Source organism: Oncorhynchus nerka, linkage group LG17 (genome assembly GCF_034236695.1).
Source record: "Oncorhynchus nerka isolate Pitt River linkage group LG17, Oner_Uvic_2.0, whole genome shotgun sequence".
Taxonomy (NCBI): domain Eukaryota; kingdom Metazoa; phylum Chordata; class Actinopteri; order Salmoniformes; family Salmonidae; genus Oncorhynchus; species Oncorhynchus nerka.
The window spans coordinates 43,073,293-43,097,353 of record NC_088412.1 but is presented as its reverse complement, the minus strand read 5'-3'; the positions used below and the strand labels follow the sequence as shown (position 1 = coordinate 43,097,353).

Here is a 24,061-nt window from a genome sequence, read left to right as displayed (position 1 = left end):
TACCATTCAAAGTTTGGGGTCACTTAGAAATGTCCTTGTTTTTGAAAGAAAGCACATTTTTTGTCCATTAAAATAACATTGAATTGATCAGAAATACAGTGTAGGTAGACATTGTTATTATTGTTGTAAATGACTATTGTAGCTGATTTTTTAATGGAACGTCTACATGGGCGTACAGAGGCCCATTATCAGCAACCATCACTCCTGTGTCCTGTCTCGAACTGTGATTAAATGATATGACATGCTATTTTATCAAATTGAACGTTTAATTGATTACGTGATTGAATTAAACCATTAATAACCTGGGGCACCACAGAAGCATTCATTTATATAGAGCGGTTATCTCCCGAATCCACTCTCTTAAAGATCTTTTATATCAATAGATCGGTCTCATTATGATTGTCGTAAGTACTTGGTTTCTGCATGAACCCTAGCTAATAAGTTCAATCAGCAATACACAAATTGGCTTAATTTTATTAACCTTTATTTAAGGTCAGTTAAGAACCAATTCTTACTTTCAATGACAGCCTAGGAACAGTGGGTTAACTGCCTGTTCAGGGGTAGAACGACAGATTTGTACCTTGTCAGCCCGGGGATTTGAACCTTCCGGTTACTAGTCCAACGCTCTAACCACTAGGCTACCCTGCCACCCCTATTTACTAAATACCTACACAGAATTACATATATATATATATATATACACACACACACACACACACACACACACAGGATAGATCACACATCGATTACTAATCATGTCATGAAAAGCCCCTAGTGGGCTAACCCGGTATGACCGCTGGTTACGCAAAGGAAGGGGGTTGGGTTTGAATGAAAGAGCGTGAAGACTAAGAGACAAAGGGATTGGGTCTATTGGACCTTGAGAAGCTATGCAAACGTAAACACAGAATCTTATGCATTCCAATAACCGCACATTTGTAAAAGGAAAATGCAAGATATATATATTTACTCTGAGCTGCACTTCGATAGATGGGTCGAAGATGGAAGACTGGTTTACCCAGCAGAGATCGCCATTGTCCTTTGAAGAAACTTTCTGGTCATAGTGTTGTAGAGCGGATACGTAAAAGTACCATGTTGTTCTTCAGAGATTCTGTTCTTTCCTAGGCCACGTACATTTACAGCTGCAGCTGATAACTCGATGTCTAGGATGTATCACTTCTTTAGTGAATAATCGTTCAAAGTTCATACCAAGTTGCAAGCTCGTGCTGTATTGTCTGGTCTAGTTGATATTCACCATTCCAGCCAGGTGATCATCACCTCCACGTTGAAATTCACACTTATAAACGTATGGACACCAGACCTCACGTCGTTGGGAACTGAATTTGACTTCCGTCAACGGGTTTTTGTACTGGGGGAGAGAAGGGCGTATTTCATAGTTCTCAACCAATGTCTGTTCACTTGGGCGTGGCCACTGAGTAGGCCTACGTTTTACTATGAAACAATTATCTTATTTAGGAGGCAAAAATGACTTCTAATATTTTCACAAATATGGCATCTTCATTAAATAGTACATGCAAAACACCAGTCTTAACGTCAACAGTGAAAAGGCGACTCCAGGATGCTGGCCTTCTAGGCAGAGTTGCAAAGAAAAAGCCATATCTCAGACTGGCCAATAGAAGAAAAGTTTAAGATGGGAAACAGAACATAGACACTGGACAGAGGAACTCTGCCTAGAAGGCCAGCATCCCGGAGTCGCCTCTTCACTGTTGACGTTGAGACTGGTGTTTTGCGGGTACTATTAAATTAAGCTGCCAGTTGAGGACTTGTGAAGCATCTGTTTCTCAAACTAGACACTCTAATGTACTTGTCCTCTTGCTCAGTTATGCACCGGAGTCTCCCACTCTTTCTATTCTGGTTAGAGCCAGTTTGCACTATTCTGTGAAGGGAGTAGTACACAGCATTGTACGAGATCTTCAGTTTCTTGGCATTTCTCAGAACAAGAATAGACTGACACGTTTCAGAAGAATGTACTTTGTTTCTGCCCATTTTGAGCCTGTAATCGAACCCACAAATGATGATGCTTCAGATAGTCAGCTAGTCTAAAGAAGGACAAAAGGGTTTTCCAATGATCAATTAGCCTTTTAAAATGATAAACTTGGATTAGCTAACACAGCGTTTCATTGGAACACAGGAGGGATGGTTGCTGATAATGGGCCCCTGTAGATATTCCATAAAAAATCTGCCGTTTCCAGCTATAATAGTCATTTACAATATTAACCATGTCTATACTGTGTTTCTGACCAATTTGATGTTATTTTAATGGACTAAAAAATGTGCTTTTCTTTCAAAAACAAGGACATTTCTAAGTGACCCCAAACTTTTGAATGGTAGTGTATTCAAACGAATTTATAGATCGTTAAGCATGATGGTCAAATGTATTTACATCCACTGGTATTTCCATCAATTAGCATTATTTTGCAATGGGATGTTTTTTCTCCCGTTCATTTTGGCGTCCACAGTTTTATTTATAATCTTTTCAAACGGCAACTGCCGGCTAACGGAAACCCTGGTGTGCCCGCCTGCATGTGTGTGTGTGTGCCTGCCTGACTTCCTTCCTGCATGTGTGTCACCTCTCCCATTGCTCTGAGTCCAGTTCGTTGCCAGTCTCTCCCCCCGTGGTATACTCTGTCTCATACTGTGACTTCCCGCTGTTGGCTGAGGGCTTATTTACCCCCCCCCCTGCCTCCTCAGAGGGGCTGAAACTGTCCCCCTGGGAGGGCTGGTGTGAGGGAAGGCTAATCAGATGATCCAAATACCTGAAGCACAACAATAAGATTCAATATAAACTCAACATGTAATATATAGACTCTGAATACTGTATTTCTTGAACATGTGAATAGGTCTAGACAATAGGGACCCATCCACTTAGCTAGATGTGGCTGGGGGGTGTTTATAGTCTCTCTTTCACTACACCCATCAATTTAGAAAAGTGTGTCTGAGTAAGCCTCAACTACGAATGCTAAAATATTTGCATCTGTCATTTGTCTTTCAGCATCAGTAGAACATGCCTGACTCTCCTCCACCAGTCATACAAGGAAAATGGTCTAATGCAGTGGTCAGCAACCCATTGATCGCGATTGACTTGTCGATCTCCAAGGGACCTTCTCTGGCTCATACTCCAGTCCAGTTGGTGGCTGTAAGGCACCTTAAAGTTGGTTGCCAGACGCCATATAAAATCCACAGAAGAAGAAGGTTACCAAAGATGTTTATATATCTAATCCAAGATAGACCACAGCCTCATAGTGGGCAGAACATACAAGGGGTTGGGCAGAGCCAAGCATGAGCTAGCGTATTTGCATAACTACATTCGCCCCTTCCACTCCAAACAACGCATTTTTTTACTTTGGCAAAGGGTAAAGTCTACAAAACAGTCCACTCTGTTCTTAACATATTCTAGAAATGGGAACAGAAAACATGATTGAGATAAATGTTTAATCGAATCGAAAATTAGCAGAATGTCGGCCAAAATCCGTCTTCCTCTATCTTTTCCCACTGCCTTGCCACTGGTCTTCCTTTCATAACCATATTTGGTGGTGAGTGGAATTGCCTGCCGGATGCTTCAGATTTATACGTACGGTGAAAGATCTGTCTCATTGTTCTATCTGTGAGGTTACTGGTGGAGGAGAGTTGAGGCGTGTCCCCTCAGCCAACTCCCTCCCTAGAAGCCTCATTTCATTTGTTGTTTTGTGTGGTGCTCTGCTACCGCGTAAAGTGTTCGGACGAATTTGCTGTCAATCTCCGACCAAACTCCACGTATGGTAGGTTGATTAAGGGATCAGTAGGAGTTACCAGTGAGATTAAACTGGGATCTACGGCAAATTAATGTGATATTGCCAGAGTCCTCGGACTTCATGCCATTTTTAGGTGCATTTACGTTAGTTTGGTAGCTAGCTAGACTATCAGTTAACGCTAACAAGCCACTCAAGAAACTGAAGATGTCCGACTCCGACATAATGTCTTCAACTGAAGACAGAGCCAAGGAGATTTTGAAGGGTTTTAAACTGTATCCTTTTCAATTAATGGTTTGCCTGGTTGCTCACCTATCTAAGTTAGCTGCCGTAGCTAGCTAGCCAGGTGGTGTTGCTTGCTGCTTGCCACAAGTTCAGCTAGTTAGTGAACCTAGCTAACTAATATTGTCAGTCTGACAGTTTGACGTTAGCGGGGTTGCTAGTGTCTTTCTGGGCCATCCTGCTTCTAACGTTAGCTGGTTTGCTTGCAAGTTACCTAGCTAGATATCCGGCCTAGTTAGCTAGACACTGCAGCTGTAACGTTATGTGGTACATAACTTTGGATAAATTGACTAACTTCGCTAGTTCTGACTTGAATTGAACTTTGGTAGCCGTTTGCTGATGCTCCCTGTATCTGTCCATGCATACAGAACAGTATTGCTAATGGTCTTACTTTGCCTATTACTTGTACAGGAGAATGCTTTAATATATTTAAACAGCCTGTACAGTGGCTAAAATCATAAAAATATTATTGAAAATAAGTGTCTGACTGGAAGGGTGATCTATACTGAACCTGTTGGACATAACTGGAGCTGTTGGCAGGGCAGAGTGGGAAATCTGACAGTTTACCTCCTGCAATCACCATCATCATACCATATAGTTAAACCAGAGTGGAGCTTGTTTGAAGTACCTTCTATGGGTAATTTATTTTCATCTCCTAGCTCGGGTGGAAGCCCTCTGGTTTACATAACACAAGCCACTGGTCCCAAAATAGGCACAGTAATGCGGACTAGAATAATCACACCTGCGTTGCCTCCACCGGCTTAACATGGACTGAAGGCCCATTATTTAAATCTGCTCTGTACTTTACACATTTTTTTGGTAGTACTAAGGGTATATTCAGTTGAATAGGTAAGAATCCTGACTGTTGTGACAGGCTGTGTATCTGTGTGACCTTCCTTGGGCAGGCTTCATTTTCTAGGCTGGTAATTCTTAAATCCTTGATTTGCAAGGATGGGGATTTGCTGCCTTATAGTCCTCCTCCTAACAGGTCTGGTGACTGAGGGTAGCGTGTTACCTCTTCTTGGAGCCCTGGCTGCATACACATACTCATTTCAGGACCTTTGTGAAGAAGTTAGGCCTATGCAGTTACGGGTGGCGGGTAGCCTAGGTGGTTAGATCGTTGGGCCAGTGATTGAAAGGTTGCTAGTTTGAATCCCCGAGCTGTCAAGGTAAAAATATGTTCTGCCCCTGTACAAGGCAGTTAACTCACTGTTCCTAGGCCATCATTGTAAATAAGAATTTGTTCTTAACTGACTTGACTGGTTAAATAAAAATAAAAAACGCATGTTGTGGGTTGTAGAGGGCATTCAAGCTGTTTTGTGTAAGTTGATCCTCATGAGACCAAGCAATCAATTGTATTCTGAGGAATTGTCAGTCTTTGAACTAAAAACAAAAACTATTGTTGGGTAACCCAGCATCAGGTTAATTGTGACTATAACGTCACGAAGGAAATCTGGATGCTGCCATTTCTAAGGTTTTTCAGCAAATAATCTAGAAGTTGTGTATTTATTTGAACTGTGTTGATCAGTGGTGGGCTGATCAAAGTTGTCAATTACTGTGTGCCTGCCATATAGTGACTATTTGGTTGAGTTTACAGGAACTCTTCCCTGGCATGACCAGCTTTTTGACCTGTATGTCTTATGCAATAAAGATCATTATAGAAAGTTCAAGAAGTTGCTTCACAGTGGGGAGTATTCAAAGAAAGCACAGGTCCTGCTACAACTCAGCTTCAGCACCAATTTGCTTGTTTGGATACTGATAAGGGTATCATAGTTGCTTTCAGTTAGTGCAGGTTCTAAGGCTAGCATAATAGTCATGTTCCTTCTAAGTATAACCTGAAAGCGTGCTTAATCAGATTCAAAACTTTGATTCCTGGGAACCGCCTTGCTTCCATAGTACGCTAATGTATTTTATAGGATAACATCAGTAGTCCCTTCATTGCCCTACAATAGGTCATTGTATGGAGAGAAAAAAAACTGCACATGAACACAAGTAGCTAGGTTAATTAGACATGCATCTGAGAAAGTCCATACATGACTCCGTTGCATTCCGTTTCTTGGTATGATGCTACATTGGGCTTCCAGGCCTGTACAGGAACACGGTGCTTCAACATGGCCTCTGTTATATACCTAAGACAGGCAGAGGCTGGCCTCTGAGGAGAATGCAGTGTGTGCTGCAGCCACCTTCTGCTTCCCCTGAGTGGACATGACTTGCATGTAATCTGTCCCTGGAACAAACTAATCCACAGAACTATGAACACAAGGACTAGCTAACCAAACAGTGGTAGTCTGAGTTGACGCTGGGCTCTGCTATTTGCTACTTTAGAAGTTTTTCACTGAGTTGAATAAACCATGTTAAACCATTTTAGCTACACTGCTTACTTGGTGAGATCTAGCCTATTCATTTTAATTTCTCGTGTCTATTGCATGTGTATTGGTCATGCATTCACGTGTGTTTTGCATCAAGGAGCTACTCTTTAAAATGGATGGGACTTTAGGGAGGCTAGCATGCCCATAAGGGCTAATTAAGAAGCCTGTGAGTGTTGTGGGACCAGGGCCTTGCCCCCCCACCCCCCCTGCAGGTCTCCCCTGCTTAGCACCAGGGATGTCTGTATGTGTGATCCAGGAGACATGTCACCTTTTCTGCCACCGGGGCCTAATTGTAGTTGGCTGCAGAATAAATTTAAACTTGACTACCCTATCCAGGCCTATTATGAATTGTCTAGGCCCTAGTCTGACCTTGCAATATACTGGAAACATTTGGCTTCATTGTTTTTTTGCAGCCAGTTAATGCGCTTAACAAGGAGGCCGCTTTTATAATTCACATTGAAAAAGTAGCAGCTGCAGCTTGTATTACAGTTAATTCATAAACGGTAAGCTGGGTAGACACTGCTTTGTCTCCCAAACAGTCATTGTCCAGCAGGGCTGACAACTGTTCAGTTAATTTGTCTAGGTAACGGCCAACAGCCACTTCACACAAAGCAGCCTCGTCATTTAGTTTGAAAGAGGGTGCCTTTCCAGGCCTATGTTTTCTAAGGGAGTTTCTATTAAGATGAGAAAGCTGCATACTGTGGACTCTGATGATCATTCTAGAAGGATGTGGAAGCTGCTTGGAGGGAGGCAACTGAGCTGTTGGTGGGCCCACTGGGCTGCAGTCAGATTTGAAAGGCTTAAGTGGTTCAAAGCGCCACAAGTTTCATCTCACTAAGACGGCCCTGCTCTACAGTAGCTTGCTAGCCAAGCTCAGTGCTGAGGTTGTTTGCGTCATGTTTGCGTGGCAACCCCCCCCCACCACCTGCTGTTTTAACATTTGACCATCATTCAGTCAAGGCCCCTATTCGTTTGAAAGAGTTTATCCCATGTGGTGAATGACTTGACTGACACTTGTGCTTGACACCCTTTTGCGCCGTGTGTGTTGGGCGAGAGGATGAATAGCAGAGCATATGGTTTTGAGACAGCAGGGGGGGGGGGGGGGGGTTCAGGTGCTTCTGACATAGTACCCTCTAGTTGACACACAACAGCTATGTCTTCCATTTGGCTTTTTATTCCCAGAGCTGAGTTTGAAATTCTTTGTTCTGTCTGTTAGCACTTGCACCAGCTGGAGTACTGTACTGTTACCCACTTGCCTTGGCTTGTACCTCATGGCCTATTAGAATAGGTTATCTAGTAGTAGCTAAATAATGGGTGGCTTTAAGCCACTAAAATAGGCCACTCCATTAAAAGAACATGGCGTGAGAGCTGGTGTAAATGACTAGGGCCACACACGGCGGCAGCTCTTGAAGATTTTTGGAAGAATACAAATGGTTATACCTGGCTTCCAATTTTGGCTTTAACACATGCCAGTTCCCCTGTACCCCAAAAAATACTCAGTAAACTTAAATGACTAAAACCAGTATGTAGAAAATATAATCTTTGAGAACTAAAAATCACCCTATTGTTTTTCAGTTGGCTGCCACTATCATAGCTTGATGGGTCAGGGTTTCCTGTTACCTTGTGTGCCACCTTGAGAAATACTGCCGTTACTTCATTGATGCGCTGAGGGAAATTTGCCATTTGCTATAGACAAAGACAACATATATAGAAGTAACTTGGACAAGGTTACTGCTGTCAAACCTATGACTGTGTAGTATTCCTTGACTCCTGGTCTCCCAGAAACTGGATGAACCTGCGTGATGCTGAGACTGGGAAGGTGCTGTGGCAGGGAACAGAGGACCTGTCTCTTCCTGGGGTTGAACATGAAGGTACTGGATTCTCCTGAGGTTACTGTCTGCTTTCCTCCTGGTGTAGAAAATGTATTATTATTATTATTATGCCATATCTTCCTACCACTACCAAGATGACCTCTGTATTTGATTTATTTTATTAAACATAAATAAATACTGGGATTGATACATACAATAGGCTTTACAGACATCAAATTGGAAATGTGAACAAATTGTAGACAAAATAAATCTTAATTTTAAAGAAGCAATGCATTCACAGCAACTGACCACTTCATTAATGACTGTCCATGGCGACAGTCCTGCTTTGTTGACCACGCCATTCTAACCATCTCAGCAGTCTGCCAGTTTGTCCTCAAGAACTTGCACCCTAACCAATGTCAAAATTAGGCTTGTGTGATACCCCGGTATACGGTATATTTAGAAATACCAACAGAATGATTTTTCAATACCGTAGGGGGGGAAAAAGCAGTTAGTGCTACTCCGCTTATAACTAACTATAAGTTGAGTATAACATAAGATGTCAAATGTGTTATATCCAGCTCAGGGTTCCAGCTATGCATTTTGTTTGCTGAGTGGCTTGATGTCAAGATCCAGTGTCTTGGTTACAGAATACATTCACCCCCCCCCCCCTCCCCATATGACTGTATGAATCTGGATACTGCCCAACCCTAGTCAAAATGATTATTAATTTACCTTTCCACATAATTATATCAATGTTGTGTATATAAGAATCTATAGAGAATGCCAGTAGTGAGAAAGTATATTAGAATCTCTTATGTGAGAAAGTACCCTAGGTCTTGGTAAACATCAGGCTGTTGTGTTGAGTGCATCTATTCTCTCCTAATTAGTAGTTTGACTGTCCCATTAATTTCCTTGCAGCTCGAGTCCCCAAGAAAATCCTCAAGTGCAAAGCTGTGTCCAGAGAGCTAAATTTCTCTTCGTCAGAAAAACTGGAAAAGTTCCATCTTGAACAGAAGGTTTTCTTCAAAGGCCAATGCTTAGAAGGTACTAGTCTATTTCAATCTATATCAATCTTGTTATTATAAATATACTCAATAAGAATGCAATGTATGTGCATAGTGAATGCACTCATTACGTATTTTGTGTGTCTCTCCTCTACCTGCAGAATGGTTCTTTGAGTTTGGCTTTGTGATTCCCAACTCCACAAACACATGGCAGTCTTTGATAGAGGCAGCGCCAGAGTCTCAGATGATGCCCGCGAATGTTTTAACGTAAGGATAAGCAACAAATAATAAATGTTGGGCTTTTTGGTCATTCTCCTACAGTTGGGTTGTGCAATTGTTTGTCAGTAATATACAATATGCATGCACTAGGCTACAGCTTGAGTAAGTAATTAGGCTACACTGAAATATTCCTTAACCTCACTTTTGTATGCTAAACTTGCAGGAAATGGTCATTTCCTTTATGGGACTGCTTTGCAGCTCATGGTCAGTGTTTGCTGATTTGTAACATTTATTTTTCTCACCCTTGCAGTGGGAATGTTGTTATAGAGACCAAGTTCTTTGATGACGACCTTCACGTCAGCACCTCCCGGGTACGACTTTTCTACGTCTGAAGAAGAACACTTATTTATTTTTTCAACCCTTGAAGTGGGGAGGACCAGGCATACACTGCTGATTGTTGTTTTTCAGTGGTCACAGGAGGCCATGTTTGAAGGAGTGCATTTGCAATCTACAGTGACAGCAGCACAAAGAAACCAAAATCCAACCAACTGGCTTCTTGTCAGACAAGACTTTTTGTATGTAAATATCTATATATATATATATATATGGGCAATGACAATGCTCATGACAGACAACCATGTAAATTATTTTATTTGTACATTTTTTTCCCTTGTCATTGCAGAAATGTAAGCCTAAGATGTACACTGCTCGTCACCTTGCATTTGTAATTTTTGCTCTGTTGATGTGGTTGCTGATGTTCTCATTGTTTGGATTTTTTTTTCTTTAGATGTAACTATGTAATATAGACTGTTTACTACATGAATTATGGATTAAAAGATGTCAGAAAGACAAAGCCATAGCTTTTTTTTGTAGTTGACTTAACTATCACCGAATGCATGAACTTCGTCATAAGATATTTTGTCTCCTGGGAGTACATACTTGCCAAGTGAGGCACAAGGTACCTGTGTGAAAACAGAATTAATCTGTTCATATTTTAACTACAGCCACTCAACACTGATAAACCTGTGGGCTGTTGAAGGTAGTCTCAGCAACACTGCAGATCAATATCTGTAAGAGGACATGGGCCTAACCATAAAGCATTTTTTCCCCTTCCCCACAAGGGCTTAATTGCAGACCAATACTGCCCAGGTGGCTGGTCTCAGACAATCCTGCAGGTGGAGGTCCTAGGCTGGCGTGGTCTGCAGTTGTGAAGCCAGTTGGCGGTACTGCCAAATTCTCTAAAATGACTGGTTTAGGACAGAGAGATTAACATTCAATTCTCTGGTGGCCATTCCTGCAGTCGGCATGCCAATTGCACAGTCCCTCAACTTCAAACACCTGTGACATTGTGTTGCGTGACAACTTCACATTTTAGTGGCCTTTGTCCCCAGCACAAGGTGCACCTGTGTCATGATCATGCTGTTTCTTGATATGTCACACCTGTCAGGTAGATGGATTATCTTGCGAAAATAAAAACGCTCACTAACAGGGATGTAAAACAAATTTGTGCACACAAAAGAAATACACTTACTACATATGGAACATTTCTGGAATATTTCAGCTCATGAAACGTGACAACCAATTTGCGTTTATAATTTTGTTCAGTAATATCAAATTAAATTTGCATGCGCCGAACACAACTGGTAGTAGACCTTACAGTGAAATGCATACTTACAAGCCCTTAGCCAACAATGCAGTTCAAGAAAAGAAAATATTTACTAAATAGTAACAAAATTAGGCAAAATACGCGGGTACCGAGTCAATGTGCGGGGTACAGGTTAGTGAGGTAATTTATACCTATAGGTTGGGGTAAAGTGACTGCATATATAAACAGTGAGTAGCAGCAGTGTTAAAACGTCATATCACTTGAGTCTACCTTTAACTTTGAATGTACTCCATTGAACACAAGCCAGTTTCATAAAATACCCACGAGGGCAGCTATATAAGTTATAGCTGCATTGAACTCCAAATCCCTGAAAGCCTTTCACCTGAATATGCAAAGACAAAGTTGTCTCTGATGACCATAGAGAGAGAGTGGGCTCTTTGTAGCCGTGTCATTATAGCGTCTGTGACAGCATGGGCAGCGCCATTGAGGCTATCTGCATTTTGAAGTAGTCAATGTTCTCATTGGCTGATCCCTCATGACCCGGTTGGACATGACTCTGACAGGGTCACCAGGAGGGATCAGCCAATGGCGTTGGAAGTCCCGTCTAGTTGACTACATTAAAATTGTGTAAGCCCTCACTGGCGTTGCCAATGCTAAAACGTCCATTTGGCCACTAGAAGGCTCTATCATTCTCTATGGTGATGACGCGTTCATTGGTCACGACCTTGGATATCTACTGCAAGCATGGCAAATAAAGAGCCGAACGTGAGTATTTCAAATAGCAACCACACTTACTAAAGACAAAGTCAAGACATGCCTTATTATTGTGAAATGAGTTTTGTATTCTACACAAACGTGTGTTATTGCCTTATAACGTTAGACTATGATTTTAAGAGGAGATCGAGGTAGCTAGCTTAGCTAGCAAGCTAACGACGTTAGCTACGCAGGTCGTTATTCTGACTTGCCTATCCTCACTCAGCAACGCTTAACTATGCCAGCTTTCAAACTATAGCTAGGTCTTTTTTAGATTTCATATGGAAGTGTAGGTTTGCCAATGGCAATTTAGGTAAACCGCTCCCTAACCAACTAGAAAAAGGCCAGTTCTCATGTTGCATGCTTGGATGACTGATAATAACTAGTCACATTTTTAGCTAACTAGTTTCTTGATGAATTATGGTTAAATATTGTCGTTTGGAATAATGTGTGTTTCTCTGCCCTGACTTTTCTTTATTTTCTAAATTGTAGAATAATAGTGAAGACATCAACGCTTTGAAATAACACATGGAATCATGTAGTAACCAAGATAGTGTTAAACATATCAAAATACATTTGAGATTGATCAAGGTAGCCACCCTTTACCTTGAAGACAGTTTTGCACACTTGGAATTTTCTCAACCAGTTTCACCTCCGTCAAGACCATTGGAGAAGCATTCCAGATGAAGCTGGTTGAGAGAATGCCAAGTGTGTGCAAAGCTGTCAAGGCAAAGGGTGGCTACTTTGAAGCATCTCCAAATATAAAATATATTTTGATTTATTTAACACTTTTTTTTTTTGGTAACAACATGATTCTATATGTGTTATTTCATAGTTTTGATGTCTTCACTATTATTCAAAAATGTATAAAATAGTCAAAGAAACGTTGAAGGAGTAGGTGTGTCCAAACTTTTGACTGGTACTGATTATATTAATACATACACTTTTTAAAGAACAACTTAGAAGTTGACCAAAAACCCACGACCAATACATTCTGACCCGTGACATCGTTTTCGAAGTAGACCAATTTGGCCATGGTAACCCTGTTATCATAAAACATGCAGGTAGCTGAGAAAGCTCAACTCCGCCTCCATATAAGAAAACGGAGTTGCGTGTTCGTCAGCTAACATGCAAGTTACTTGCATATCAGTTTACGTGGAAAACATTGGTTTAAGTGCTGCTTAAACTTGATTAGTTTACATGCTCATTCATTACTCAAAGACCTGCCCAATCCACAGTTTCATAATACTATAAATAGGGATGCACAATATATCGGTGAACATATCGGAATCGGACGATATTCGCTAAAAATGCCAACATCAGTATCGCCCGATGTCTAGTTTAACACTGAAGTTGAAAACCGATTTCAAAGCTACCGTGCATACCTTTTATAACGTAGGTACATGACGTAAAGACGCCACGTAAAATTTTGCGCTACACGTGCAACACAGCATTCCTAACCTAGCCCACAATGTATGCTGTGTGGATCGAGCAGTCAACAAGTCGAGCAGTCATTTGAAAGAGTAAGAATTTCAGCGAGACAACAAAAAAGCCGAATTGAGAACAAATTCTTATTTACAGTGACAGCCCAGCGTGGTCCGGGCCAATTGTGCGCCACCCTATGGGACTCCCAATCACGCCCGGATGTGAAACAGCCTGGATTCGAACCAGGGACTGTAGTGACGTCTCTTGCATTGAGATGCTCTACCTTAGACCGCTGCGTTCATGTGTGTGTTAACTATAACTGTACTAGAATGCTTAAAAGGCCGCTAAAATGTTAAATATTGGTATTGTTTTGTGGGGGGGGGGGTCAAGAAAAATATTGGATATTGTATCGGCCAAAAATGTCATATCAGTGCATCACTAACTATAAATGGTCAAGAATATTTGAGATGGAGACAATGACACTGACAGGTCTAGGCCACAGTACCCCTTAAGACCACTAGATGGGATAATGGTGATCAATTAGCTGGACATCACAACAAGCCCTCAAACACTTAATGTGCAGTGTATTACTGACCTGATGATAAATAAACAGTGGTAAAAGAAGCCTTGTAATATTTTGTGAAAACATAAGCTCTGTCCAATAGCAACAACACTTTTTTTTTTTCCCCGTCTTCCCAGCGGCTACTGACAAACCTGAGGGACCTAGCCAGTCGTATGTCTGGTGCGGGGGGCAAGGGAGCAGGAATAGGCCTCAAGCTGCTCATTGGGGCTGGAGCTCTGGCCTATGGGGTCAAAGAAGCTACATTCACAGGTAGGCCTAACCTAGCGTCTGGTAGTGAAATGGGTAACACTATTATCACGATAATGAGTGCACCCCTCTAACGTTGTGTGGAATGGTTTGTTCCCAGTGGATGGAGGTCAGAGAGCAATCATCTTCAACAGAATTGGGGGTATGCAGATGGACACAGTGCTGGCTGAAGGACTGCACTTCAGGTAGGCCTACACTCTGACTCTGTCCAGGGGTTTATAATGAAGCCAGGGTTGTCATGATCAGTTGGCTCGACGCAATGCAAAGCTAAATTTACATGACCATATTTAACTGAACTGTTTTTGTTGTTCTTCAGAGTACCATGGATCCAGTACCCCATAATCTATGACATCAGAGCCAGGCCCAGGAAGATTGCTTCACTAACTGGAAGCAAAGGTACATGATTGCTGAAATAGGGGGATTCATTTGAATCCAGTATGGATACATGTAGACCAATACATTACCAATACACTAGCAGATCAGTAAAGATGTGAAGCTTTCAGATCAGTAAAGATGGAAGATGAGGTAAAGGAAGATACAGCCCACACTTCTTTCTCCCTGTCTCTCTTACCTCTGTAGATCTGCAGATGATTAACATTGGACTGCGTGTGCTGTCCCGTCCTGTGGCCGCCAACCTGCCTGCCATGTACCAGCAGCTGGGGAAGGACTATGACGAGAGAGTACTACCCTCCATCGTCAACGAGGTGCTGAAGAGTGTGGTGGCCAAGTTCAATGCCTCGCAGCTCATCACTCAGAGAGCACAGGTATGGCAGAGTGACTCGCACAGGTAGCCTAAATCTCATCATTCAGAGAGTACCGGTACTGCCACAGTCTCAGGATTATATGGTACAAAGGTTGTGTACTAAACCAGTCTCTGCTTTAAAAGTGACTGTCCCTAAAAAACAACCTCTCGTTTTGAAAATGGCCTATGTGGCGTCGATATGAGTCAGATAGTTTTTTTTTCTAGTGTCAAAATTGACGACATGGTGTAAGTAGGATAATTTTGGTCATAAATTCAGTCTTGTCCAAAACTGAGATTTGGGAGATAGGAAAACTTGTATGTCATGGATTGAAGGGTACTATAACAGTATTTCTTTGGTTGTTTATTTCAATCCTACCGACAGCTGGCAGCACCCAAGTAATCATCAATTCAGAGCGCATCTGCACATAACCTGATCGTAAATGCCCATGGCCAATTTGGTTTGACATTTGATATCCCTATGGGGTGAGGTTAGGTACCATCAGTGAATTACACAATGTACATGGGACAATATTTTATTATAGCTCTAAATTTCAATGAGTAGGTTTACTAATAATTTGATATTAAACTGATTATGGCAGTAGGCAGATTATGCGATATTCATGTAAACACCTTGCTCTGCTTAACTTCATCGGCGTGAGGTCAAAATCGAAGTAAGCATACGCTGATTAAAACACCTTATTTTCTGAGCAATCTTTTGAATTATTCGGACATGTAAACACCTTTATCTGCGTTCCAGCGGGATGTATTTGATCTGCGCATGTGTTAGCACCAGCCCAGCGAGCCTCCCTCTTTAGCACGAGTGAAGTGAGTTCAGAACAACAATGTGTGCGTCTTTAGGAGTAATTTTCACATACAAACTTTGGATCACTACTGGCTGTAAGCAAACGAGTGATGGGTGTTTAGAGCAATACAGGCTGTATCTAAGGCTCAGCCAATCGTTTACATAACAGAATGCAGCACGCGACTGAAGAGAGAAGAGACAACCCATTTGCTAGTTTCCAGATCAGCGCGCACTCTGGAAATACAGCGGGGTAGTGTGGAAAGGCAGTTTGTCAGTTACAGCAGCACGTCCCCTGAACGATAACGAAGAGGTAGGTGAGAAACCTGACCACGGAGACGAGGGCAAGAGGGTGATGAAGCGTACTTCATGAGCTGTAACCAAAAAAAAACATTGGCATTTGGAAAGTTTGAGGTGGTGGAACAAGTATTGTTAGCATTGTTAATTATCTTGCTTGCTGGATCGAATTATCCGTTAGCTAGCCAGAGAAATGTTGAGCAACATTAGCCAACTTAACTGATCGAATAATTGAGTTTATGGTGTGAAAATTAGATGGCTAATAAAGTCAGATGCGCTAACGTTAGTAACCTAACCAATTCGCTAAAGTATTAACTGACTCTTTGCCGTTCCTCAAGTTATAAAGCCTTAGTTGCTTATTGGACCCTGGCAATCTGTGTGAAATGTTAGCTAGTTATCTGTGAACTGATGTTTTCCCTCTACAGTATGTGGTTCATTTTCAGAATGAGAGAATTAGGTGAAAATGAGACGTTGCTTGTTAAACAAGTGGATTCATGGATGAAGTGTAGCTGGAGCTGGGCCTGGCTTAAGCTGGATGCCACTATAGAGGTGAAAGGAACACCACACACTTTTCTGCTTTCTCACTTTTTCAATACAGTGGATTAAAATGGGTGTGCCAGGCTCTCTGCCTGAAAGAGATCAATTATGCCAGCAAAGGGTATCATACGCTGCTGGCACATTGTAGAACAGATGTCCACAGGCAGAATGTGTAGTCTAAAGATATTGCTTTTGTTGTGTTGAATTTGACAGTAACACTTGTGAGTGAGGGGGATTATATATATATATTTTTTAAACTTAGTGAATGTTATTTTTTCACACATGTAGCCTTGTGCTCTATGTCTACTATAGTGGCCACTATAATAGAGCAAAAATAGAATTCCTGTTTTATTCTATTTCTACTTAAGATATTTTTTCCCCAAGTGCAATATTTCTATTATAAAGGCTTTCATGGCTAACTGCAATATTACATTTTTCTTTCTTTTTTTTCTCAAGACTTGATTGTCATTTGCAGGCACTCAAGGCAACAAATAACATTGGATTGCTTTCTTTACATTTTTTTTAGCTGTGAGTTAGGTTAATGTGAACCTATTTCATTTGTTTTACACAGAGACTGATCATGTAGATCATATTCTTTGTTTAATTAGTTAACTTCTTTGGGGTAGGGGGCAGTATTTTCACGTCCGGATGAAAGCGTGCCCAGAGTAAACTGCCTGCTACTCAGGCCCAGATTCTAGGATATGCATATTATATTAGATAACACTCCGAAGTTCCTAAAACTGTTTGAATTATGTCTGTAAGTATAACAGAACTCATATGGCAGTCAAAAACCTGAGAAAAAAATCCAACCAGGAAGTGGGAAATCTGAGGTTTTTAGGTTTTCAAGTCTTAGGCTATCCAATATACATTGTCTGTGGGGTCATATTGCACTTCCTAAGGCTTCCGCTAGATGTCAACAGTCTTTAGAACCTTGTTTCAGGCTTCGACCCTGAAGTGGGAGAGAATGAGAGCTGACGTGAGTCATGTGTCTGCCAGAAGGCCATGTGCTCAGTCAGGCGCACGCCCGTGAGTTAACTCCGTTCCCTTTCATTTCTAAAGACAAAATAATTCTCCTTATTAAAGATTTATGATAAAAACATCCTAAAGATTGATTATATTCATCGTTTGACATGTTTCTACGAACTGTAATATAACGTTTTTGACTTTGTCTGGACCTAGTGCCTGCGCATTTGGATTACTGTACTAAATGCGCTAACAAAAAGGAGGTATTTGGACATAAATTATGGACTTTATCGAACAAAACTAACATTTATTGTGGAACTGGGATTCCTTGGAGTGCATTCTGATGAAGATCATCAAAGGTAAGTGAATATTTATAATGCTATTTCTGACTTTTGTTGACTCCATAACATGGCGGGTATCTGTATTGCTTGTTTTGGTCTCTGAGCGCTGTACTCAGATTATTCCATGGTGTGCTTTTTCCGTAAAGCTTTTTTGAAATCTGATACAGCGGTTGCATTAAGGAGAATTGTATCTTTAATTCCATGTATAACACTTGTATTTGTCATCAACATTTATGTTGAGTATTTCTGTAAATTGACGTGGCTCTCTGCACTTTCACCGGATGTTTTGGAGGCAAAACATAACACGTCAATGAAAACAGATTTTTGGATATAAATATGAACTTTATCGAACAAAACATACACAATACATGTAATGTGAAGTCCTATGAGTGCCATCTGATGAAGATCATCAAAGGTTAGTGATTAATTTTATCTCTATTTCTGATTTTTGTGACTCTCTTTGGCTGGAAAAATTGCTTTTTTTGTGGCTAGGTACTGACCTAACATAATCGCATGGTATGCTTTTGTCATAAAGCCTTTGATATCGGACACTGTGGTGGGATTAACAAGTTTATCTTTAAAATGGTGTATAATACATGTATATTGAAGGAATTTTAATTGAGATTTCCGTTTGAATTTGGTGCCCTGCACTTTCACTGGATGTTGGTCAGGTGGGACGTTAGCGTCCCACGTACCCTAGAGAGATTAAAACCTGTATTTCCCATAGCAGGGATTTTTTTTGCATGTTTCAGTGCCGTTTTGAGCCCTCTACAGTAGAGGTCGACCGATTGAATTGGAATGGCCGATTTTTTTTAAAAATATTTTTTTTATTATTATTTTTTTTAATTAGGGCCAATTTCAAGTTTTCATAACAATCGTTAATTGCCGTTTTTGGACACCGATCATGGCCGATTACATTGCACTCCACGAGGAGACTGCGTGGCAGGCTGACTACCTGTTATGTGAGTGCAGCAAGGAGCCAAGGTAAGGTGAAAGCTAGCATTTAAAAAAGCATTATAAAAAAAAACAATCTTAACATAATCACTAGTTAATTACACATGGTTGATATTACTAGTTCATCTAGCTTGTCCTGCATTGCATGTAATCGATGCGGTGCCTGTTAATTTATCATTGAATCATAGCCTACTTCGCCGAACGGGTGATTTAAGTGCATTCGTGAAAAAAGCACTATCGTTGCACCAATGTGTACCTAACCATAAACATCAACGCCTTTCTTAAAATCAATACAGAAGTATATATTTTTAAACCTGCATATTTAGTTAATATTGCCTGCAAACATGAATTTCTTTTAACTAGGAAAATTGTCACTTCTCCTGAGTTCTGTCCAACGGAGTCAGGGTATATGCAGCAGTTTGGGCCGCCTGACTCGTTGCGAACTGTGAAGACTATTTCTTCCTAACAAAGACAGCCAACTTCGCCAAACGGGGGATGATTTAACAAAAGCGCATTTGCGGAAAAAAACAATCGTATATTTTTAAACTTGCATATTTAGTTAAAAGAAAGTCATGTTAGCATGCAATGTTAAACTAGGGAAATTGTGTCACTTCTCTTGCGTTCATTGCCACACAGAGTCAGGGTATATGCAACAGTTTGGGCCGCCTGGCTCGTTGCGAACTAATATGCCAGAATTTTACGTAATTATGACATAACATTGAAGGTTGTGCAATGTAACAGGAATATGTAGACTTATGGATGCCACCCGTTAGATAAAATACGGAATGGTTCCGTATTTCACTGAAAGAATAAAAGTTTTATTTTCGAAATGATCGTTTCCGGATTTGACCATATTAATGACCTAAGGCTCGTATTTCTGTGTTATAATTAAGTCTATGATTTGATAAAGCAGTCTGACTGGGCGGCGGTAGGCAGCAGCAGGCTCGTAAGCATTCATTCAAACAGCACTTTCGTGCGTTTGCTAGCAGCTCTTCGTTGTTTATGACTTCAAGCCTATCAACTCCCAAGATTAGGCTGGTGTAAACAATGTGAAATGGCTAGCTAGTTAGCGGGGTGTGCGCTAATAGCGTTTCAAACGTCACTCATTCTGAGACTTGGAGTAGTTGTTCCTCTTGCTCTGCAAGGGCCGCTGCTTTTGTGGAGCGATGGGTAACGATGCTTCGAGGGTGGCTGTTGTCGATGTGTTTCTGGTTCGGGGCGAGGAGAGGGATGGAAGCTATACTGTTACACTGGCAATACTAAAGTGCCTATAAGAACATCCAATAGTCAAAGGTATATGAAATACAAATGGTATAGAGAAATTCCTATAATAACCTCAACCTAAAACTTCTTACCTTGGAATATTGAAGTCTCATGTTAAAAGGAAACACCAACTTTCATATGTTCTCATGTTCTGAGCAAGGAACTTAAACGTTGTCTTTTTTACATGGCACATATTGCACTTTTACTTCTCCAACACCTTTTGTTTTTTAATTATTTAAACCAACTTGAGCATGTTTCATTATTTATTTGAGGCTAAATTGATTTGATTGATGTATTGTATTAAGTTAAAATAAATTGTCATTATTACAAATAACTTATTTAAATTGGCCGATTTTAATCGGTATTGGCTTTTTTTGGTCTTCCAATATTCTGTATCAAAATCATAATCGGTCGACTTCTACTCTACAGTTTGCATCCCTGTAAAAGTGCAATATTTTTTTTCCCATTTTGTAATTTATTGACAGTCCCTAACAATCCCCAGAGATGGGCTATAAAATGTCAAACCAACTTTGCCATTGTCGCACACCAGCCAGCTGACGCTAATTGGCGAAAAGTTAGTTAGCGCAAGCTAGCTAGCCTAGGGGACTTTGACACGACCTGTTTCAAGTTGTCTAGAAGGGACACCCACATTATCCCCCAAACCACTCTTGTTTGGCTTCAGTCATGGACGCTGCATTTCATAATGACCAAGCTGGAAAACCGAGGCCAACTCAGGAAGTTCAGACCCCTTTGAAATGGACTGAATCGTGAACCAATGCTCTTTTTTTTGTGCCCTTTTCTTGTCTGTAACTGTATGTGTGCTGTGTAGGTGTCATTGTTGATTCGCCGAGAGCTGTTTGAGAGAGCCAAAGACTTCAACATTATCCTGGATGACGTAGCCATCACAGAGCTGAGCTTCAGCAGAGAGTACACAGCTGCCGTAGAGGCCAAACAAGTTGGTATGTATCTGCCACATATTGTTTGCGCATGTGTTGGGGTGTATACGCCTGTCTGTGGATGCATACTTGCCTGTTTTTATATATTTTTTTCTCTGTGTGGGTTAGTCAATGCACTAATGTGTGTTAGTAGATTGTGTGTGCACGCGTGGAGTTTAAACAAAGCTTGTGTGTCTCCGCAGCCCAGCAGGAGGCACAGAGAGCCCAGTTCTACGTGGAGAAAGCCAAACAAGACCAGAGACATAAGATTATCCAGGCGGAGGGAGAGGCAGAGGCTGCCAAGATGGTAAAACATTAACCTGAACATAACCTTTTGGACGACCTGTCCCCTCGTCTTCACATGACCTTGCACGAACTCAAACACCAGGCTGATTATTCTAGTCAACAGTTGTTTTTTATTTACTTTAGCATGTTCTATGATTCTGGCTCTGTGTTTGTTGTAGTTGGGACAAGCAGTGACTAAGAATCCTGGATACCTGAAGCTTCGACGAATTAGAGCTGCCCAGGCCATTGCTAAGACGGTGAGTTATTTTATAAAGGACTGGATATCAGTGACTGTCATGATAATTGTACAGAAATACTTTATTAATTATGTATTGAGGGGATAGTTACTCATCCCCAGAGACTCTGTGATGTTATTGTCCTAATCAGACATTGTTTCAGTAAGAATGGGGTCAGTCATTTTAGCAGCCTATGTTTGTTGTGGCTGTTTGGTTCTCATTGCAATGGTAACCCACAGTGCAGTTAAATGGTTATATCAGTATCATTAGGGCTGAAGGATGGCTATTTTCCTTATGCTACGAGCTGCTACAAGACTAGTTCTGTGACGCTTTGTTTCCAACTGTGTGTTTTGTGTCTCTGTGTATTGTCTTTCAGGTGGCAACGTCCCAGAACAAAGTGTACCTTTCCGCAGACAACCTGGTCCTTAACCTTCAGGATGACTCTTTTAACAAGTATGTTTCTCTTAGCTTCACTTTCTCATATCATCATGTCCTAGTCTGGCTCTGTCCTCTTTTGCATGGCTCAACACCGCCCAGATGGTTTGTTTCAGTTGCCTCAAGCAATGTTAGAAATGTTGAATGTTCACATCCACAGTTTTGAACACTGTGTAGTGCAGTACAGGTGGTGGGACAAATCAATGGCATTATTGAAAAAGTGCAGGAATGCATTATCACATTTCCCATGGAAAAGTAGGAATTCCACCAAACGTCTTTTGAAGCAGCTCCATACTGGCATTAATGGTAGCTTGAAGAGAACATGATTTTTTAGCAAAACCATGTCTAATGACTGCTCTTCTCACATGGCATGCACACTGGAGGCAATGTCATTTTCACAGCATAGGCCTATGGCCACCAGGGGTGTTCATTAAGCACCAAATGGAAGACCATAAACAGAGAGCCACTATCTATAAGTAAATGCTACTTGTTCTTAAAACATTTTTAAACGTTTTGTTATGTTGCACTAATAAACACGACCCTGGTTTATGCTCTGCATCTCACTGCTTTTGCCTGGTCACTGGAGTGGATATGACTAGTCAGACTGTATCACACTGAAATAGTTCCTGGCTTATGTTAATGCTGCCAAGGATCTTCAATGTCCATATGTATCTGTTCACAGAAACTGAGACAGGACCTGGTGCCAAACAACCTGTCATTCATTCCTCATACATGTTATATTATACAGTTGAGAATAAGACAGAAAAAAAACCTGGGAGTACCATATGTTCAGCAAAGCAACCAATCCACCCCGTGCATATTGATGCACTTTTTACTGAAATTAGTCTTGTCAGAGCCTTGGAAAAACCATTCAAAATCGTACTTATTTTTTCCTCTGACGCTATCATCTCTCGTTGTCATCCCTGTACTTTTTAGAGCACTTTGAATATTATATACATTTTTTATTTTTACAGTATCATTAACACCTACAACCTCCTTTTGCTTGTGTTTCAGTCTATCACTGGGAAAGAAGTAGGCTCTAGCATTCCACCTGTCTGAGGCTCCATCCACAGCTAAGGCCAGTTTTCTCTGTCTGTCCAACTGCCTAAATCTCTGATTGTATAACCAAGTGGCTTACCAACTCACTGGAGAAGACTCGAAAGCATCGGATTGCTCTGTAAAGTTGACCTATGGGGCTTGTGCTGTATGCATGACATGGCTAGGGCCAGGCGGAACCTGCAGCGATATAATATCTTCATGGTCAACTCCAGAAACTATCTGAAATCAATGTTTGTGGATTCAAACCAAATAGCACTAGCCTATAAGACATAACCAGCTGCTTTGTTATTAATAAGTTGTGCAGATGATGCTATAATGATATAGATAAGGAACTCTACTTGTTATGTCTGGCCCTAGATGTGTACATGTGTTTTGAGGACAGCAGGACTCTTGGGGAATCAAATGCATCAGTTTGATTGGACAAATGCTGTACTGGAATGGTGTATTAAAAAAATAAATACTTTTTGAAGATGTGCTTGTAAAATGAAGGTGAAATTATGACTTAGTCTTATTTTTTATGCAACTGCACTGTTTATGGCTTACTAGTTTGAAGTGGAAAGGAAGGCAGCAGATTGAGACATGACTGAAAATAAAGGGACAGCACAAATGTCTTGATTTTATTTCATAATGCCTTTTCACATGACCTAATGTGTGGGTGCATGCAGGTACATTTGTTGTTGAAAAACACATTAGGCCTATGTAAGGAAAGTACTCTTACAAAATGTCTAGTTTTTTTTTCTCCAGTTTCTGAGAAATGAAATGTTCCCGTGACTTAATCAGACATCTTAGATAACAGTACAGCCTGTTATTGTACTAGGGATCTTTAGCTATACATTTACAATGACATTAAAGTCTACATGACTGCTCATCTGGATTGAATGTGTTACTGCCGTATGCTTCCCTGGTGACCTATGAGATGGGAATCGAACAGAGTGCATTCGGAAAGTATTCAGACCTCTTCCCTTTCTCCACATTTTCTTACGTTACAGCCTTATTCTAAAATTGATTCAATTTGTTTTCCCCCTCAATCTATACACAATACCCCATAATGACAAAGTGAAAACAGGTTTAAAAAAACAAATGCCCTATATAAATAAGTATTCAGACCCTTTGCCATGAGACTAGGCATTTTAATTGCTGTAGGGATGTTTTTCAGGGATTGGGAGAC

General features: G+C 40.9%; 2 protein-coding genes across 2 annotated transcripts; both read left to right on the top strand.

Moving 5' to 3' along the window:
- The first annotated feature begins 3,699 nt into the window (after positions 1 to 3,699).
- LOC115145291 (retinal rod rhodopsin-sensitive cGMP 3',5'-cyclic phosphodiesterase subunit delta-like) lies at positions 3,700 to 10,293 on the top strand. The gene is made up of 5 exons (XM_029686750.2): positions 3,700 to 4,021; positions 8,180 to 8,268; positions 9,130 to 9,255; positions 9,377 to 9,482; positions 9,745 to 10,293. The coding sequence occupies exons 1-5, from the start codon at positions 3,954 to 3,956 to the stop codon at positions 9,824 to 9,826; spliced, it is 471 nt and encodes a 156-aa protein (XP_029542610.1). The 5' UTR covers positions 3,700 to 3,953; the 3' UTR covers positions 9,827 to 10,293.
- A 1,402-nt stretch (positions 10,294 to 11,695) lies between these two features.
- On the top strand, positions 11,696 to 23,500 carry LOC115145290 (prohibitin-2-like). Its single transcript, XM_029686749.2, has 10 exons — positions 11,696 to 11,805; positions 13,918 to 14,050; positions 14,148 to 14,232; positions 14,364 to 14,443; positions 14,627 to 14,811; positions 20,773 to 20,902; positions 21,082 to 21,185; positions 21,343 to 21,420; positions 21,776 to 21,852; positions 22,849 to 23,500. The coding sequence occupies exons 1-10, from the start codon at positions 11,785 to 11,787 to the stop codon at positions 22,868 to 22,870; spliced, it is 915 nt and encodes a 304-aa protein (XP_029542609.1). The 5' UTR covers positions 11,696 to 11,784; the 3' UTR covers positions 22,871 to 23,500.
- Positions 23,501 to 24,061: the final 561 nt, after the last annotated feature.

Coding starts and splice junctions, on each gene's coding strand:
- LOC115145290 (XM_029686749.2), top strand. CDS start 11,785: ATGGCAAATAAAGAGCCGAAC. Junction 20,903..21,081: donor CGTAGAGGCCAAACAAGTTG/GTATGTATCTGC, acceptor GTGTCTCCGCAG/CCCAGCAGGAGGCACAGAGA. Junction 21,853..22,848: donor CAGGATGACTCTTTTAACAA/GTATGTTTCTCT, acceptor CTTGTGTTTCAG/TCTATCACTGGGAAAGAAGT.
- LOC115145291 (XM_029686750.2), top strand. CDS start 3,954: ATGTCCGACTCCGACATAATGTCTTCAACTGAAGACAGAGCCAAGGAG. Junction 4,022..8,179: donor ATTTTGAAGGGTTTTAAACT/GTATCCTTTTCA, acceptor CTGGTCTCCCAG/AAACTGGATGAACCTGCGTG. Junction 9,256..9,376: donor CAAAGGCCAATGCTTAGAAG/GTACTAGTCTAT, acceptor CTCTACCTGCAG/AATGGTTCTTTGAGTTTGGC.